The 19,340-nt window shown below is 44.6% G+C and overlaps 1 protein-coding gene and 1 long non-coding RNA gene across 3 annotated transcripts in view; one reads left to right on the top strand and one right to left on the bottom strand.

Annotated features, from left to right (window-relative positions):
- Positions 1–3,837: 3,837 nt before the first annotated feature.
- The window catches only part of pcdh17 (protocadherin 17), a 55,573-nt gene continuing 40,070 nt past the window's right edge, over positions 3,838–19,340 (bottom strand). For both annotated transcript variants that reach the window (XM_019884614.1, XM_019884613.1), the window contains exon 5: positions 3,838–5,712. In XM_019884614.1, coding sequence (XP_019740173.1) covers positions 5,021–5,712 — 692 coding nt within the window. In that variant the 3' untranslated portion in view covers positions 3,838–5,020. The remainder of the gene's footprint in view (positions 5,713–19,340) is intronic.
- On the top strand, positions 10,303–19,116 carry LOC109524621 (uncharacterized). Its single transcript, XR_002169988.1, has 3 exons — positions 10,303–10,395; positions 12,509–12,511; positions 19,104–19,116. It is a non-coding gene; the product is annotated as an uncharacterized LOC109524621 (long non-coding RNA).

Genomic DNA, 19,340 nt, shown 5'->3' with positions numbered 1-19,340 from the left:
TATACTTTTTGACATTTATCATTATATCCCTTAAATGCTAATGCAGAAAGAGGCCAATTTCTCAAAAAAAAAACAAGAAAAAAAAAGACACAATTATCAGGTAGGGAAGGTTAAAAAAATTGGTTCCATAAATGACATAAACATAATTAATGCAACTTTTGCAAAACCGACAAAGACAAGAGAACAGTATGAGTAACATTTTTAATTTTTTTTTAATTTGAACTTTTCTTCTTTTTATCCACAATGAACAAAGCCTTTAGACAATAGCAGTTGAAACAATAACATGGATTTCTCTGGTCTTCACCAGTTGCCTGTCGTAGCGCTGTGCGGTGCAGGTGATTGGGGAGGGCGGAGGGGTGGGATGACACCGACAAACATCGGTTGCTTGTTGTCGCTGACCAAAAGCGACCTGTGGTGGCTGTGTTTTTACCTGCAACGGTGTGAGTGAGACGATGGCGGTGAGCCACATTCAACAAAGCCTTGCCCGAAAAACTCGGTGCGGGCTCAAATAACCCATTTCAGATTTGAGAAATACACTGGCAGCTGTGAATGATGAGCATGACGGGAGAGGCCTCGCATTATGCTCCATCTCCTATTATGTGCTGACCTCCGCATCTCGCATGGCCTTGCGCTGTTAGACAGCAAATAGCCCAGGAGAGGGCCCATGGCTTTAAAGAGAACCTTCCATACACAACAACCAGGTCCGTCGCGGCCTGCGAGTTTCACAAGAACATTGGCGCTATGACGTTCATCTTATCTACTTGTGGTTAAATTAGGTTTTCAGGTTTCTTTTTTTTTTCCCAGACAATTGTCTTTTTTATGTGTGTGGGGGGGGGATGATTAAAAAAAACAAACACCCAAAAGACACCGTGACAAGAAATGCAAGCTAGGAAATCCCATGCAAGTCATGCAATGAAACTTAAGATTGGAGAAACTGGACGCACATTCAGCACCCGCAAAAAAACAACGTCAAACAGAATGCACAAAACAAATAACGGGACGTTAGACTGCAAAACACAAAAATAAAAAGCAGAACCACTGCATAAGAAGCAATCACGTCATGGACTGGGAGGAGGGGGAAAGTCATCACATCAAAAACCAGTACATTCAAAAAACGGAGAAAAGAGGCAATGGAAAGAAGGAGGCGTGGAGATGGCACCAACAACAGGGATGAGGGGCTTACGTGCTCCCAGACACCCGGGACACATTCGCTTCACCGGCGGCAGGGGGTTGGAGCGCAGCCTTGCCGGGGTCGGGGAGCTTTATTTTGAAAGTTTCCCGACCCAGTCAGCTGTTTTTTTTAAGACACGTCACCAGGAAGCTGTGACAGCTCCGACGAAAGCCGAAACTGTCAGCCAGGTAAGACTTTTTCTCTTCACCCAGATAAAAAAAAAAAAAACACCATTGTCTGGGGAAAAAAAAAAAAAAAAAAACCTTAAAGCTAATTCACATGAACGAAAAGTCGCCGGACCAGGGAAACACCATTCGAGGGGACAGCACTCACCTGTGGCTGTAAAACTCATACCAAATGATCAAATCCTGCAATATTCCCCCGCAAAACTAGACTTGCAGGAAAAATAAGTTTGTATCCTATAGCACAGGTAAAAGAAGTTTAACAGCAAGAAAAGAGATGTTTTTTTGGGGGTTTTTTTTCCAACTTGACGTGGAAATGAATAAAGCAGATGAATATGGTGAGAACGATCCTTGATCCTGCATGGAAATAGGGCACAATGGGATAAAAAAAAAAAAAAAAAAGAAAAGAAATAACACAAAGACAAGTTCACATGATGTGTCACAGTTGTCTAGGTAGTGCTTTGCCCTCCTTTCAACCCTTGAGTTTCCCTTTAAAGGCCTTTGCGTTCCGATGAAAGGCAGTGTGTTGCTGAAGTGGCGGCTGCTGCGCGCGGGGGCATTTTGAGCAGCACATTTGAAGGATTTCTACCGCGCGTATGATCCAAGTGTCAGCCTTACACGATTCACCAAGAGAGGCAACAAAAACTCCCGTTTTAAATTACCATTAAGACTTTTCCTCCTAAGCCAAATCCTCCGAGCGCACTACAAAAGCAGCCACGGCTATCTCTGAGGAAAACAGCTCGGTATGTCAGAACTCAAATATTTTACAGACTAACAAGACTTAACAAAAGCAATCCGGGCTATTCGTCGGCAATGAAACAAAGGCGGCAACACGAGGAGGACAAAACGGGCAAACAAAGAAAATATCCAACGTGAGCAAAGCGGAGTGGATGTTCAAAAACTCGATTGAGAATGTGACACGGGAACGGAAAATAGACTCCGATGATGCTTGTCATGCAGGATGAAATGTATTATTCTTGCTGTCAAAACTCAACGCGGCGCGCTCGCCTTCGTGTGAGCTCAACGAACGTACAGGACAGTCAGTCGGCGTTCCCTCTCCTGGTTGCGTCATCCCTGGATTTGCGATGACAACGCACGCCTCGAATTGGGCTGATTTGACCATTGAAGAACATTTAGAAAAAGCACCTGTCGTTATTTCACAGCGTGGCCAAAAATTTGCCAAGATTTGAAAAAATAAATGTCTGTCAATAGTTTAAGAAAGCCTCAATGTGATTCTACGACTGGATGGTGTCGCCTAAAGAGCTAAGACATCAAGTTCAAAGTAGAGAGAATTTCACACGTCCGGTTTCTAGGAGACTTTCTAGCATGTGTTGAGAAGCAGTACATACATAAATAGCGGGGACCGCTGAAGGGGGACCTCCATTGGTCCTTCATAGAAAATGCACATTCTGGTGGACCGGGGTCTCATAAGCAGTCATAATGTAAGCGCTCCGCAGAGACAGTAAGGCAGTTTGATGATCACCAAGAAAATCACTCCATTTTCCATATGGCAGGTTACTTTCATTTTTTTTTCTTTCTTTTTTGGGGGGGGGAATTGAAAGTAAAAAACAAAATGAACACAAAAATATGCATACGAGCTCTTGTGAAAGAAAATAGCTGCCCGGTAAAAATCGGCTCTGTAAAAGTACCCCAATAATTATTTTCTGGTCGTTGCTTTTTTGTGTGTGTGTGTGTGTGTGTGTGTGTGTGTGTGTGTGTGTGTGTGTGTGTGTGTGTGGGTGTGTGTGTGTGTGTGTGTGTTATTGTTGGTGGTTTTTGACTTGCATTGTAAATCATCTGGCTGGCTCATTAAGCTTTCAACAGTTATTGTGTGCGATCCTGCTGAATCTCAGGGAAAAAAAAAAAAAACATCTCAAAAGCACTGAAGCCGGTCGGCAAAGATGCAGAAAAGGGAGGAAAAGAAAAAAAAAACACCAAAAAAAAAAACAAAAAAAAAAAAAAAAAAACATCTCAAAAGCACTGAAGCCGGTCGGTAAAGATGCAGAAAAGGGAGGAAAAGAACAAAAACACCAAAAAACAAAACAAAACAGCAAAACCCCAAACTAAAGCAAACTCACAGAGTTCGACAGCTACTAAGGCAACCTTTGCCAAATACAATATAAGCCCATGTATATTGCAACACAACTATATATTAATTTAATAAAATACACAATATAGCTTTTGTACACGTAACAATTTGGCTCAAATGCACAGAAACTGTCATGAAATCAAGAAAAATATGCCTTTTTTTTGTTGGGTTTTTTTTTTTCTCATGTCGACACATCTAACTTGAATACATTTACACATATAATGATAGTATGTATAGTGAGAACGCAAAGGGACATTTTCTTGATTATTTCTGAATAGTCGGCGTCAAAACAGAAGCGACGTCCTTTGAGTTGAGTTGAATTCTTGACGCCACTCTTGGCCTTAACTCAAGGACACTTTTTTTGCTGAGATTCCACAATTCTTTCTTTTTTTTTTCAATGTAAAAAAAAAACGTATAAATATGTTGTCATTATTAGGACATTGTACATGGAATCTTACATATAGGCATCTCTATAATCATATAGATCTTTTTTTTTCACAGTTGAGCAAAAATGTCCCTTTTTATACAACTTGTGATTGCCTTAAGGCGTTGCCACACACACACACACACACACACACACACACACACACACACACAGGCGCGCACACACGAAAATTCACTGTACACTGAAAGCTGACGATGATGAACATGTATACGACAATTACACAAGCGTGTGCGTGTGGTGCGGCGCGTCAGTGCTTGTGAGTGTGTGTGGGCGTGTTGTGCTCGTGTCGAAGTGGTGCGTGTGTGACGATCATCGTGGATGTTTGAGACAGACACAGCTTTACACGTGGGCTACAAATGGAAGGCGGGGAAAGGAAAAAAAAAAACAAAACAAAACACGATTCCTTCGAAATTCTTGTTCAGCAGAGCAGCAGCACCCGCTAATCCTGACCACTTCAAAGAGATCAATCTTTCGCGATCAAAGCCCTGATGACCAATCCCTCCCTCGGGTTCACACACACACAATCCATCAAGGGAAAATGCCGACATTAGAGTCGCCAAACATAAGGATCGTTGTTGTGTATTTTGGCCAGCTACTGTCCCAGTAGAATCCGTTTGTCTATCATCACGTCAATTGTCATGTCTGACCTTTGATGAAGTCCTTTCTTTTTTCTTTTTTTTTTTTTCTCCATAGTCTATATGGCCATCGCACCGAAAATAAATTCACCTCCAAACACAAATTCACGAGAGACTCGGAAAAACAAACTCATGAGCTGGTGGGCACTTTGATCATACCTTGCGAGGTGCCAGAGGCTCAATCCTCTGCTGTTTTCTTGAAAATCCCAAACACGAGGAACAACAAATCAGCAGATTTCAGATCACCCCGTGTTTTTTTTTGGGGGGGGGGGTGCTGAACTGCTGCCAAAGGACTGTTACTAAATGTTCTCAAATTCAATTCAGTGTTGGTACTTTTGCATACCACGAGGAAAAAGGTCCTTCAAAAGAGAAAACGTCAATGTCTGTATTACTTTGGGTGAGAGTTTTGGCATGGAGAGTTTTTGGAATAGGCTCTTATTCCGCACTCAACGTCCTTTCTTTCCTTTCCCTTTTTGTCTTTCTTTGTTTTTTTTTGTATCACTTCCTCAACGTGCCAGCGACCTCGCTTCCTCTGCAGTCCTGCAAAAGCTTGTCAATGTCTCTCACCACCTGGTCGGCATCCATCCCATCGCGACTCACATCATTCTGCGCCTGTTCCAGCGCGCATTCCATTTCCCCTCGGCTCTCTTGGCTGATTCTCGAGCGGGCCTCGGCGAGCACCTTGGCCACCGGGTCTGAAGGGGGCAACGGCGGGTAAACCCCCTGCTCCCTGTTTTGTTTGGTGGGTGACAGGTACTGGCCATCGGGAGGTCCGTAATAGCCGGAGCAGGTGGCAAGAGGAGGCTTGCCTTCCGCCCCGTCAGCCGGACTCTTCACTGAGGCGCACGTGGCGGAGCCGCCCTTGACCGGGCTGCCCGACGCTGATGGAACCTCTTGGAGCAACGGACTGAGGGCCCGCTTGGCCTTCAAGTAGGGCTTGACGTTTGCAATGAGAATGGTGTGATCGCGGCGCTCCTTGCCAAACGTACAGAAGGTTTTTTTGCCGTTGGGGTTGACGGTCTCGTAGGTCTCCGTCTCAGGCAGGCTCTCCATCCCCGCCGGCACAAACATGTTGTTGCGGTAATCGACGCCCTCCGCTTGGTTTCCACCGGCGGGGAACTGCGGCATCCAACAGCGGTCGGAGTGACCCAGTACTCGGCACTCCTCCGTGCAATTCAAACAGTCCTCATCTGCAAAGACAAGGCGGAGAGGAATTAATGGATGGGGAAAGGAGCGCCGGATATCGGCGGCGGCGTTTTCTCGCGAAGCTCAAGCGAGCGGAAGCAGCTGGCAGAGGCTACGTTGAGAAAAGTCAAAAAGTTGCAGCAAAGCGATGACACCGCACACGCGACCACATCTCTCCGAGACACCGGGGGGGGGGTCAGCGACCGTTTTCCAAGCTCTGATCAATGCGATGGCAGCCGTGATGGGGATGGCGGGAGAGAAAAACAACAACAGTTGCCGTTTGGCAAACGCATCGTACCGTTATCATAAATTCATGTCGGTGGACTTTGAAGCCCTCCCTTGATAAAAAAAAAAATCGGTGCCAAATGGCTTGCGTAACCCCTGTTTAGTGTGTAAATGTGTGTGTGTGTGTGTGTGTGTGTGTGTGTGTGTGTGTGTGTGTGTGTGTTTTCTGTTCTTTCATCTCTATCAGAAAGATGCACACTGGCTGATTATGGGAGCATTCATGCCTGTGTCAAATGAATCCAATCATGAAAAATAAACTATTTTTTTTCTTTCTCCTCCTGAGCTTAAAGTGAAAAATAGAAGGAAAAAAATATATTTTGGGATTTGGGATAGAAAGAGAGAAAACACAACAGTGGTAAATAAATGAACGAATCATCGTGTGGTCAAAAAGAAATCCGATTGCGCATTTCTGCGGTTGTTCCTTCATGTGTCGTACCAAGATGGACTAAAAGTCTTCGCAGCGCTGTGTGCCATCCCAGACGCTTCGCCACGAGTGCGCACAATGGAGCTCTGCCATTCATGTGCGTCGGTCTAAATACTGACAAACAAAATCACATCTGCATGCAGCGTTCGACCGCAAAAGTACATCGACTCGGTGGGTCGAACGAGATAAATGTGTCGAAGAGGAGTTTTTTTTCCTGCACTCGCTTTACTCTGAGATGCGTGTTTTAGGATTGTGGGAGGAAACCGAAGCACCCGGAGAACATGCAAACTCCACACAGGAAGGCCGCAGCCGGAATCGAACCCTGCACCTTTGCAGGCTAACAGTGGGAAGCTAACTGCCGCCATGGCCTTGTTTATGAACAAAACGTACAGTGCGAGATTCACCTCCGTCGCTGAGCAACGCGACCGATCGACTCGGTACATTGTTGTACTTCCTGCCGTAACTCGCGGAGGCATGGCACGCTCCTGAGCACATGCTCGGAAAACATGCCTGGCAAACGGAAGCAAATCTCGCTGTCTGTGAAGGCTGAAATTGTCTCTCACTTTGGAGAGGGACTATCTCAGACGTCGGCGGCGCTGGCAGTTGCCTTTGGTGTCAACAGGGAGGGTCACCTAAGCGCTTCTAGCATTTTCTCGCTGATTCTGGAACAAATGTAAGACATTAGTTTATTGCGCAGCTAGCATATAGCAATTACATTATGCAATGTTGAGTAGCTAGCTCCCGACCCCACAACCCCCCCCCCAAAAAAAATGGATGTAATACATCCATTTTATTGGCGTGATGCCAAGTGAATGTGCCCGAGTGCATGTGTTGGGCTTGTCTTTCCCGTGTAGCGGGTCGGCAACCCGCGGTCCTGAGAGACTTGTCTCCGAAGCATTCGCGACGAGCTTAACACTTTGCAAATGATTGAAGAAGCCAAACAGGCCTGGCAAAAGGGAGCCTGACATTTCCCATGGTGAGGCAGTCATGTGAGGAAGAAACAAGGTGGGCTGAAAAGTAAAGGTCACGGTGGTTTGAGGTGGCTGCATTCAAATGCTGTGGGGTGAGCGCATGCATCTGTAAATGACTCCCACATATGTAGCGTGCGTCCGTGTTTATCGGCACTTAAATGCAGCACCAAGAAAAGAATTATAAACATGTTTCATATGCGATTTGAAAAAAAAAAAAAAGGAAAAAAAATCAATCCAGCTTGCCGGAACATGAGAACATGCGATACAAACGTGTTGTAATGTTCCGGCAAATAAATACTATTATCGTCAAAGCGTCAGCCTCCAGAAAATGAAAAGCAGACCAGAACCTGCAACACAATGTAAATAAGTCAACAGAAGAGCTGCCATCTAATGTATTCCAGTCACACTTTCGGAACATTTGGCCTATACGAATTCATTGTCTGCTCGGGGGTGACTTGCCTTTCAGTCAATACTTAACCATCCATCCATCCGTGCATTTTCTAATCCGCTTATTCTCAGGAGGGTCGCGGGCGTGCCGGAGCCGATCCCAGCTGTCTTTGGGCAGCAGGCGGGGGACACCCTGAACCGATTGCCAGGCAATGGCAGGGCACATGTAGACGAACAACCATCCGCGCTCACAATCACACCGAGGGACAATTTGGAATGTTCAATCAGCCTGTCATGCATGTTTTTGGAATGTGGGAGGAAACCGGAGGACCCGGAGAAAAGCAACGCAGGCCACGGGGAGAACATGCAAACTCCGCACAGGAAGGCCGGAATCGAACTCTGCACATCGCACTGGGAGGCCGACGTGCTAACAGGTCATCCAGCGTGCCGCCAGTCAATACTTATTCAATCATAAATCATATGAACTCATTAATTGGACATCTTTGTTGAGTAGAAATTTACAGTAGCTTCAAATGTGAACATCCACAATTTAGAATTAGGATCTTAGTTGCCTGCAGTGTGCAACAGAAGCCTTAAAGTGGACGGAGATTCTCATCTTGCCAATAGATTTGGGGAGAGGGGTGAGCAGCAATTATTCTATTCAGTCTGATAATGTCTCTTATCTCTTTCCAAATTTTACAAAATGCCTCAGTCTTTCCCTGACAGAAAAAAAAGAGGGAAACATAATCAAAGCTTAATTAAGAAGGGCCACATGCCGTGAGAATTGCACAGAGCTTTTCCTCAACACACACACACGGATCCGCCCAAATCTGGTCACCGTTCCCATAATCCCGTGACGTTTTTTTTTTCCCTCCCTTCTTTTCCTGATTCAATAGTTCCAATTTCTAGGTCAAGCTCTCAATATAGTACGGCGATGTTGTGCACGGCAACGCGTTTGTGTTGTCAGTGTGTGTATAAAGCAACGTGTGATTTCCCTAACCGCACCTTTTTTTGCCACCATGGCGCTTCCTCCCCAAACCTCTTTGCGTTATTACCCATCCATGTGATTAATGTCCCTCTGTCACACGCGGCTCTTCTCGTGCGGGGAGGGTGGGAGGAAACGGTTTCAAGCGCGTTACATCAAAGTGAGCACGGGGATGGACTGATGGTCTTGTCACAAGTATTGAACGGGAAATTGGATGAAAGGTTCAACGTGATAATAAATGCAAAGTGACTATTCTCGAGAGGCAGGAGCATTGTCGTGCCTGCGTGAGGCAAATCTCCAATCATGCATTAAAAAAAAAAATGCCGTGTACATTGGAAACAACACGTTTTATGATGCTATAGAATGTATGGAGAAAATGATTTTTAAATTCAACTCAAAAGTATGACTTTGGAACTTTCCATTCCAAATTCTCAGCCTGAACATAACAAAGAAAAAAAATAAATAAATAAACAAAAAAGCCGGCTGACACACGAGTGCTGTAATCCCAAAACACAGTAATAGTGAAGCATCATATGAACCCCCCCGCCTGCCATCAGAAACCATGCTGGACAGGAGGAATGGCAGCTGACAAGTTGCAGAGAGCATCTGTGACAGACCACAGTCGCACCTGCTCACCTGAGGGAGACCGTCGAGTGTGTGTGTGTGTGTGTGTGTGTGTGTGCCTCCATGTGTGCGTTATTGTCTTTTTAATCTCCTCGCCTACTGCTGTTGAGCCCATCTGATGCATGCGGGCCCCTCCTCTAATGCTCGAACCGAATCAGCTAACTAAATATTGGAACTGCACAGATGAAAACGTCCAGAGCAAATGTTCAATAGCGACCAGGTCTCGGTTCACCGCTTGATGAAATGAGGATCATTGTCAAGTGCATTGCAAACTACAGCACTTTGCATGAAAAAAACGATTCATTTATTGGCCACTCAAAGGTTATTTTACTGAGTGGACCACAAGTTATTTATTTATCAGCAAAAAAAAGCAGTGGCATTTTTTTTTTAACTCAATATGTGACACCAATGAGTGTAAAGAAAATGCAGGGTAAAAACAGCGTTCATATTTTTGTTAACTAGAGGTGAAATTTCTGATATCACAACAGGAGCAGGAACATCCTCCCGCCTTGATCATGCGATTGTTTTTCACCACCCGAAGTATAAATAAGGGTGGTGCTCCTCCGTTTGTTTTGAGGTCATACAAGTATATTTACACTGACTTGCAGTTTTGCTGTTCTCATCACAGTCAAATGTGGGAACTGTCAATGACAAATAAATACTTCAGACCAGTGGTCTCCAACCTTTTTTGTGTCACGGACCGGTTTAGACAAGAATATGCTGTTTCGCAGACCGGCAACCTTGTTTTTTTTTCATTGCTTTTAAATTGCCCGTTTTAAAGCGCTGCTACTGACAACAACGATGATTACAGAGCAATTGAACATTTTATTCACATAGATGTTTTTTTTCCCACTCATTTCAAACTGTGTTACACTACTGTACGACAAACGTAGAATAGAATAACAGTGAACGACTAAGAAATGGACCAATTCGGAATGACGAATATGCCTTATAATGTAAAAAGAATAATTTTTAAGTTATGAACCTACATACGATGTTAGCATTATTGCTAGTAGCTGCCGGTTAGTTGTTAGCGACGAAACTGCTCATGTTTATGTGGGCAGGCTGTGCCAACTCTGCTCACATTTTTCATGCTTTCCCATTGATCATTGTTCAAATGATTCAACGGGTTCCTTGTATCGCCTTGTTTCGGACGACATACCTTGCGCAACAGCTTCCTTCTCCACGTCGCCAAGGGAGAAACTTCTCTTGGGAAAATAGCATCATCTTTGGAAGTCAAGATGGCGCGTTTAGCTGCGCACTTAGCTGTACCTTGGGTCAATGTGTTACGATTACTTTCTGTTTACCGCTTCTTGTTTTTCATTTATGGGCGCGCTCTGTTTATTTCAATTTGCCAACCAACGTTAGAGGAGTGGCGGGGCACTCCAATTGGCTAGAGTTGCGTCCATTTCCGCCACGTCCGATGGCGTAAATTTGCTCACAGGTCAGGTCTGTCTCTGTGTGGACCGGTGGTTGGGGACCACTGCTTTACCGTTTAGAAGTGCACCGTAAACACGCAGGCCATGACGCTGTATCAAACACTATTCATGAAAGGTATTGCGATACATTTCTGGCGAACAACATATAATTGCTCATTCCAAAGTCCTCGAGAATGTGGTCAAGTATGAGGAGAAGAGGACTGTGGGCGGTTTAGCCGGGGATTAAGAAGAAAGGGATACTTTTTTTTTTCGGGGGAGCGAGGGGGGGGGTTGTATAATAGCTTTTATCGCAGTGGGAGGCAATAGAATGGCGATGCGTAGCGGGAAATGCTTGGCAGCAGCGGCAGTAAGGGAGCCTGGTGGTTGGCGATACCGAGACTCAAGCAAGGACGTATATCTCAGGATCAAACATGTCCTCTCATCAGGCATTCCTTCACAAACCGCAGGGCCCTCCATCAGCTAATGCCCCGGCTAAGTTGTTTAAAGAACACCCCGAGGAGAAAGCGTTTATGCAGAGCAGAGCGCGGGACACAAACTCAAGCGGAGCAGGACCGGGCGAAGCGAGCTCATCTTCAAACAAAAACAAACACACAAAGCCGAATCGATGGTGAGCAAGCGGCGATGTCTGCTGCGGGTGACGGGAAAGGTCCGGCCGTTGCGGAGATGGGAGCGGAGCGGTGCCGGGGGTAGGGCTGATAAACGCACAAGGGCCCATTTTCTTTTGAACCAAGCACAAACGATAGCATTAAAAGCACAACGTGGGCCGAGAAAATCCAAAACGGTTGCCATGTTAGCAACAATATTTTATCATGGCTGTGGCAGATCTGCGTGTGGATGTGTATATTCCTGTCTGAGTCAAGACGGAATGAATGGGAAGCGTGTCGCGAACATGACATGAAAATCTGTCATTGAAAGTCTGATCCGACCCATTTTTACAAATTGCCACTGGTTCAAAACAGGAATGTTACATCATCAAGCAGCCATATACAATTGAAACTGTGACACAAACACAACCGCGAATACTTTGTACGCAGCATGGCTATTGTCTATCATGAAGGGTGTCAGATTTAAGTGTCACGTCAGGTTGTTTTCTTAACGGTTAACAATCCAAGGTGGGAAGAACTGAAATCTGACCAAACTGGTTTGCTAACGTCTACGGCTAAAGGGGCTGGCAACACCATCATTCAGTCTTTATCTGAGAACTTCATCAATGATGTGTGACGACACGCTGAAAATTGCTGCTGGTTTTTTTTTTTTGTTTGTTTTTTTTAGTTTTTTTTTTTTTAACAACATGCAAAGAAGGATTACATTGTTGGGAAAGAAGGGAAATCGCAACATTGTCACCGAAATAATCAGAAAGTGACAAAAGTAAAATCAATCCATCCCTCCATCCATTTTCTGATCCGCTTTATCCTGACAAGGGTCTTTCTGGCCCCTCGAGACCGCTGAAAACAACGCCGCCGTGTTGAATTTCATCCATTATATTCCGTCAAGTGGTGGCACAAAATAAAATCATCAGGATCCAGATCAACTTTTCGAAGTAGAGCCTTCTTAAAAGAATATGTCCGGATCACTTGACGAAATAAAATGGAGTCAATTCCACAAAACCTTTTTTTCAGTGTATTGCAGCTGTCTGCTTGTGACTTGTATTTTTCTCATCTACCTTGCGCAATCTGTTTGTTTTAGTTTGTTGGCGCGACTTCTGTCACGGGTGCTGTCAGTGTGTATTTTACCAATTCAACGTAACCGCTCGCAACATTTGACTCCATTTCACCGATTTAACTGAGACAGGCCATCACATGAGCACATACAAAGTCTCCGCGGACCCACGCGAAGGCAAAGTTTCCAAAGTGGCTAATTTACGTGATGCGTGTCAGAAACAATGAAGAAAACGGCGTTGTGTGACTCACAGTCAGAAAAAGCGGGACACCCGTGGCCTCACATTCAATCTAACTTCACATTACACATGACAGAAAAAAAACAGTTCTGGCAGGCGCTGAACTGCCTCGTTCCTGTTGTTTGATGTAACCTGAACCTGCTGAGCCAATTTCACAAGTGTGAACCGAGAAAGTTAATTGAAGATTTTGGCTGATTTTGAATTTTCTATCCGGATCCATATTTGGAGCCCAAAATAGAAAGCTTACTGTTTTAACTTCTGTTTTAAGCGGCACAGCATGACTGACTTCACGGTTCTGACGAAGCGTACAGACCAATGATGTCAGTTAAGCCATCCCACGTGACTTTCCTCAGCCAATTAAGTCTACAGGTCAGGTCGTAATCACCTGAGCTGCACACGGATCAGACAGAAAGCCAAATCGTGGCTGGTGAAAATGCTGAGTGGCGAGTAACTCCATTAGCCACAGATGCTAGTGAGCAAAAACACCGCCAGGCCAAGAACTTGATTAGTTTAGTTAAAGTGACAGTTATAAAATATCGAAATTTACACCTTCCTCTTATATATTTTTGGTCCATTTGAGGTTTCTGCTCAGTTTTGAAAAATGATCACACTCTAACTCAGTACCTGCATTTTTTTTTTTTTTGGCTACACTACCCGCTTCTGATCAGCGATAATTAGGTCGCCCTCAGTTTGTTTTGTTCTTCGTCTTTCTTGTGTGTTTTCAGGTGAATGTTTTGGGTCATGTTGGAACCATGACATGCAACTGAGGCAAAGCTTTCGGATACTTTGCGGCATTCATTTTAGAATGCCTTCATCGGGGTAAGATTTGATTATAGCCTGCACAAATTCACCATACTCTGTGCCAGATGGAGCAAATCAGCCCCCAAAATATTGCCAAGATCTTATTGATGTTTCACAAGAGATAGCATTTGTTTCTTTAGATGCTTTATTTTTTGCGTCGATAAAAATAGAGCCGAAGCGCCTTGCCAAAAAGACCCAGTTTTGACTCATCTGCGCAAAGGAAATTCTCACAGAAGCTTTGTGGCTTGTCATCATGCATTTTTGGCAAAGAGCGGGCTCATCAGTTTCAAGTTATTTCAATGACAGGTGTCTGGGTTGCTTTCTCGAACCGAGGGGGTGACCATTTTTGTAGCATCCGGGTACTTGACAAACACATGAGACCACAACAAATTACATTCAAAGACATACACATGCAACATCCTTATAGTGTTCGCAATTCACAGTGGATAGATTTTCCCTTGACTTCATTTCAGGAGCAGAGTTGAAGGAAGTTGCGGGGTCAAGCAAGGTTGTCGCGTGGGCCAAACCAATGGAGGGTTTTAAGTCACTGGATGGAAAAAGACCGTTGCTGTTCGAATGTCCTCGGGCCACGGCTCACTTTTCAACTCATCTTTCTCGCACTCCTTGAGTGTTTTAACGATGGAGCAATTTCACGAGAGCAGCCACAGGCAAGCTATTAGCTGTCGATGTCTGAGAGGACCATAGGTTTCTCCTGGCGCCGTGTTCCTGCTATCAAACACGATCAAACTATAGTTGGCTTAACTTGGATGTAGAGTGCAAAGACGTCAGCCAACTCAAAGTCGATTCATTCATAAAATGACTCATTTTGCATAGAAACATTTTTGGGTGAAAGTTATGCCTCAAATTGGGTTCCCCTCATGCAAAGGATGCCAATCCCGCTGTCCACTTCAACCAAAATTAAAGCAGAGCGGCTCTTCTTATGTTTCATAGTAGTTCATCTTTAAAGGGGTGCGGTCGTATGCATCTCTTGTTGGAATATAAACCAGATCAGATATGGCAACTCTTGTCATTTTAATGATGACTGCGTGAAACGCTAGCAACCAGGTGCTACAGGATAGCTGTGGCCACCTGGGGTAAAATTTTGATCTTTGTGATTTTTCCTCCGCCACAAGTTATTTTTATGAATGCCATATTTAAAGAGTGAATATAACATTGATCTGAATGCAAACATTACAATGATTAACATGATTCATTTTAATTCAAAGGACTGACGATTCTTACAAGCCAACGTCAATCAAAATCACGACTTTCACAACATGGCTGAGAAGTCATTGTTTATCATACCGTCCACAGTCACGGTTTCATGAAATGAAATACACCTTATACCCGTCTTGCACACACACGCTTATAATACAAGCAGCAGCACGCTTATGTAAAACGCAGCGTTTGGAATTGGGAAGAATCAAGAAATGTGTCCGCTTTTTAAGATATGACTTGAACGAAACGTCGCTTTTTACCGACATTTGTTCCTGCTTGATGATGAGCGTGGCGGGCACTGTTCTGGATGGACGTGAATTTCACTTGATGAAACCTTGACGGTGAATGGTCTGATCAAGAATGATGCCGTTGTGTCACCAAGGCCGCCCCCACTGAAGAATTTCTGGCTGTGCCCCTGCTAGCAACAAGGGTTGCCCTTTGGTTTTGAGCTTTTGTTTTGTTTTGTTTTTTTGAAGACACTCCAGTATTTTTCTCAGGCGGTTCATGCCGTACGGCGTTGGCCTGGATATGTGTAAACAAACAAAAAAAAAAACCGCAAAGCCACCAAAGCAAGGTGACGTCGCCGGTTAATTGTAACATGTGACTTGTACCTGAGGAAAGACACGTCGGATGGCAACAAGGGAACAAGAAGGAGACTTATTAAAATATGAGACGAGAAGCGTGGTGAATCAGTAGCTAATCCGTCGCTTCCTCTAAGCCTGTGTAATTAGGACATGGGGGATTGCACCGTGACAGGGGATTCTTCTGGACCGCCTTGCCCCCCCCCTTCCCCCACCCCTTCTTTTTTTGGGTATATTTATTCCTTTAGCCTGAGTTTATGGCAGATTGTCATCTTAATATAGCAAAGCGCGCATGTGCCTGGGCTTTATTGTGCGCAGCTCAGCGTGCTCAGTCAGACGCAACATAAACAGCACAGCTTGCCTGCATCATGACTTGGTTCCCACTACTACTGTTTACAGACGTAAATGAAGGAGCGCATTGTTTTGCGGCTTTGCTCCCCACACGACACCCTCACAGTGTGTGTGGGTATATTTAGCAAAATCAAATGGGCTGTCAGTCATATCGTAACCTTTTACAACAAAAAAAAACTATTTGAGTCAATGACAAAAGATACTCGCACGAGAGAGAGCGAGAGCACTAAGTATGGGCCAAGCATGAAATAGGAAAACTATACAGCACATCTGTCTGTCTTACAATCCCCGCACGGGGTTTTATTCAGCCGACCCATACAAAACGAAGCTCGAGCAGACGACACGCAATCCTGTCACACTGAGCGAATTAAATCATTTTCTTTCCGACTTGTTCCCCGTCTGCCTCTCTGTTTGTCGCTCTCTTTTGAACAAAAGGATTTCAACAACTCCGGGTGCCGTGGCTTTGTGCGAGTAATCATCCCCATGTGTACTGCTTTAGCGGGATTACGAGGAGTGCTTCATTTTCCCCGTTTCAGAATCATCGCTGCAAAGGCAACATCACATATGCGCGAGTACGGTATCGAGTGGCCGCGTATCAATATCGCCCCGTGTAATGCATGACCTTCGGTAAGGGGACGAGCAGAAATAGAAAGATGCGACGGACGGGCGGTCATTTCTTTGTGACGGTGTCAGGTTTTGGAACCGTCAAGTGAATGGAGAACAATTAAGAGGATACGCAAATTAAATGATTGGTGTTTGTATGAATTGATTCATGAATGAATGAATGAAGTTCGGAAACAATATTCAAGCCCAATGCCACATTATAACAGGTCAAACCAGAAAAACAAATAGATTGAATCACCTAATGAATCATACTTCCGCTACAAGGACAAATAATTCGCACATGAAGTTGGTTTGAATGAATGATGTCGGATAAGAGACGGCTCTAAAAATTCTGCCGTCGCTGCCCATTTAGGCGCATGCCTGATTTTTGCTGCCGATTGATGAATCCAGCAAATCTGTTCTACTGTGTGCAGGCTTTTTCCCGGCTTCATTTATTTATTCCTCAATCACGATGTCAAGCATCCAAAAAAAAGTCAATCAACATACCTCGCACGAGGCGAAAAAAAAATAAAAAATCAAGAATGCGTGTCACGCAGCCGCGAGAACATGAGCGCAGTCAATTTTTGAACTGGTAACCTTTCCATTTTTCAGAAGGTCACTTGACTTCCTGAGCCATGCCGCTTTATTTATTTGCAAGAGCAAATTTTGTTTCAGCGTCATCATTTTTGTTCCTTTAATGTCATATCTTGAGAATGAATGTACAGCGGTGCAACCGAATGCGAAATCCCCGATCAATCACATTTTTAGACGACATACACAACACAGAAAAATGGCCTGCCACAAAGAACACACGCAGCAAACACACATGACAAACTTTGCTGCTGCGGTTGCCTTAAAATAACTAACTTAGTGACTGATTACTTGGTTTTATCCTTTCAAATTCGGGTTAGCCCACAACCCTCACATCTTGGTCAAATATCTTCTATCTTGTCCTGTCCGACACGCCGACGTGCTAACCAGTTGACCACCGTGCCGCCAAACCTTAAACGTATTTCAACTAATAAGATGATGATGAACGTCATAGCGCGACCCGTCACCGCGATTTTTCGGGAATTTAAAAACCTCAGCTGCACCATCGAGTGGTTAGAGCATGTACTGTAAGTAACTGCATGTACTGTTGTCATCTTTGTCTCAAATATGTAAAACCGAAACACCGTCTATATATTTTTAAACATGCTGGTACACATATACAAAAATTCTTAGGGCGGAGGAGCCTATCTCGCAAGGGGTTTCTGGTCCCCATTAACCACGAAAAACGAGGGATTACAGTACTGGTATTACGGATAACAAACATTCGGCACCCGTCCTCATGAGACTACCAGTAATAAGAAAACAGTCCACTCGTATGTTGGCATTTGATTATTTTGGCCATTGAAGAGGAATGTCGTTCCCTGAAGGATATTGGCTGAATTACAAGAGAGGTTAAGTGAAAAGGTGGCGGGAGGAAGGTTGAGCGGAGCTTTCTCAACCCCGGGGCCGAACGCATTTCGAGAGCTAACTGACACACTTTGGATGTATTAGCCACAGCGAGCTCTGCCAACCCGTCTTTTTCTGCTCCTCCTCCTATCGCCATCTGTCTGTCACCGCACTCTCCGCTCTCGGGGAGACTGAGAACCCTGCCTGGTGTTTCAGCAACATTGCTTTAGCATTGATGTTTCTCTGCGCCGCGGCCAAATTGGCGTTTGCAGTCTAGACACTGGTTGCTTGCGTCGCAGGATGGATAAACATAAAACACTCACGCTCACTCGTCTGCTTAGAAGTGTGATTCGATTAAAAGAACAGGAATGCACAGGAAATGCAATCATGGTCTATTAGTCTAGCCGCGAGGGGGGGTGGATAATCATTTCAAATACAAATGTATTTTCCATCTCGCGATCTAATTTAAACTTTCTTTGCATCTCCATTTTTCATTACGCTGGAGAACGGCGGCTTTAAAAGAGGCGGCGTCGAAGTCCCGGCCGCTGCAACGAAAACACCAATAGATGGATAGACATTGTAATAAACTCGCTGAAAAGAAAGCCCAGAGGTTTGAAGACGGTCATTTTTTCCGCCAAACAAATGCACGGGATTGGAAAAAACAACCGACTCCTCTTCGTGCTGCCCAATTCGGTGTGACGGTTTAAGATTAGGGTCAAAGATTATAAGGCTTACATAAAATAAGAATGGGATTAAAAGAGATCACTCATGTAAAATTACAGATCGCAGTCGCGGTGGTGAAAGCGCACCTGGATTTTGGACTCACAACATGGCAGCAGCTGTCCTGCTGGACAGGCCTCGCCAAAAAAGTAAGCAAATCTATTCCTGACAAGAGAAAGGGGAGTGAGTATTCATTCCGGAAGCTGTCTCCACGATTCCAGCGAGGGATTCGGCACACATCAAAGGCTGCCTATGCAGTAAATCTGTTAGATTTGGGATTAATGGACTCGAGAGATGCCTGGAAAAACACGCGCGCGCGCACGCATGCACGCACATACCCGCCGCCTGATCACAATTCTGAAAAGTTTCACAAGCAAAGCTAGCAAAGTAGCACAAAGAGTAAATGCCACGTAACTCGACACGATAATGTACGTCGTGAGGCTGTGTTCGCGGGTTTTCCAAACAGTCCAAATGCTACGACTTGCTCAAGAGCAGCGCACACCTCCGTCATCCGACGTGAATTATATTTTCCCGGAAATGATCGCAATAAACGGCAGTATCCTTGATGTCGTTCTTTTCTCAAGCACATTGAACCACATCTCAGTACTGGCAGGGTAAAATCGATGTTTTTCTTTCCTTGAGAGCATCTTCTTTCACCTGCACGTCTTTTAAGGCAATTGGTACTGCGGCATATCTTCAAATGCCGGTTTTGCAACAGTGTTGAATGGCTGCATCTCTTTTTGTATAAAGGGAGTCACGCTATATGTGAGGCGCGACTGTATAATTGCAAGCTGCAGGGAAATTGCCATGCGTGTGTGTGTGTGGGTTTTTTTTTTTTGTTAGCAGTCGAAGAAATTGGCTGCAACGGTTGTGCTTTCAATGGATTTCGACATTCGTTGTGTTGCGACTT

This window comes from Hippocampus comes, unplaced genomic scaffold (assembly GCF_001891065.2).
Source record: "Hippocampus comes isolate QL1 unplaced genomic scaffold, H_comes_QL1_v1.1 scaffold21, whole genome shotgun sequence".
NCBI lineage: Eukaryota > Metazoa > Chordata > Actinopteri > Syngnathiformes > Syngnathidae > Hippocampus > Hippocampus comes.
Note: the sequence above shows the minus strand (reverse complement) of the source record. Positions and strands in the feature narration are given on the sequence as shown.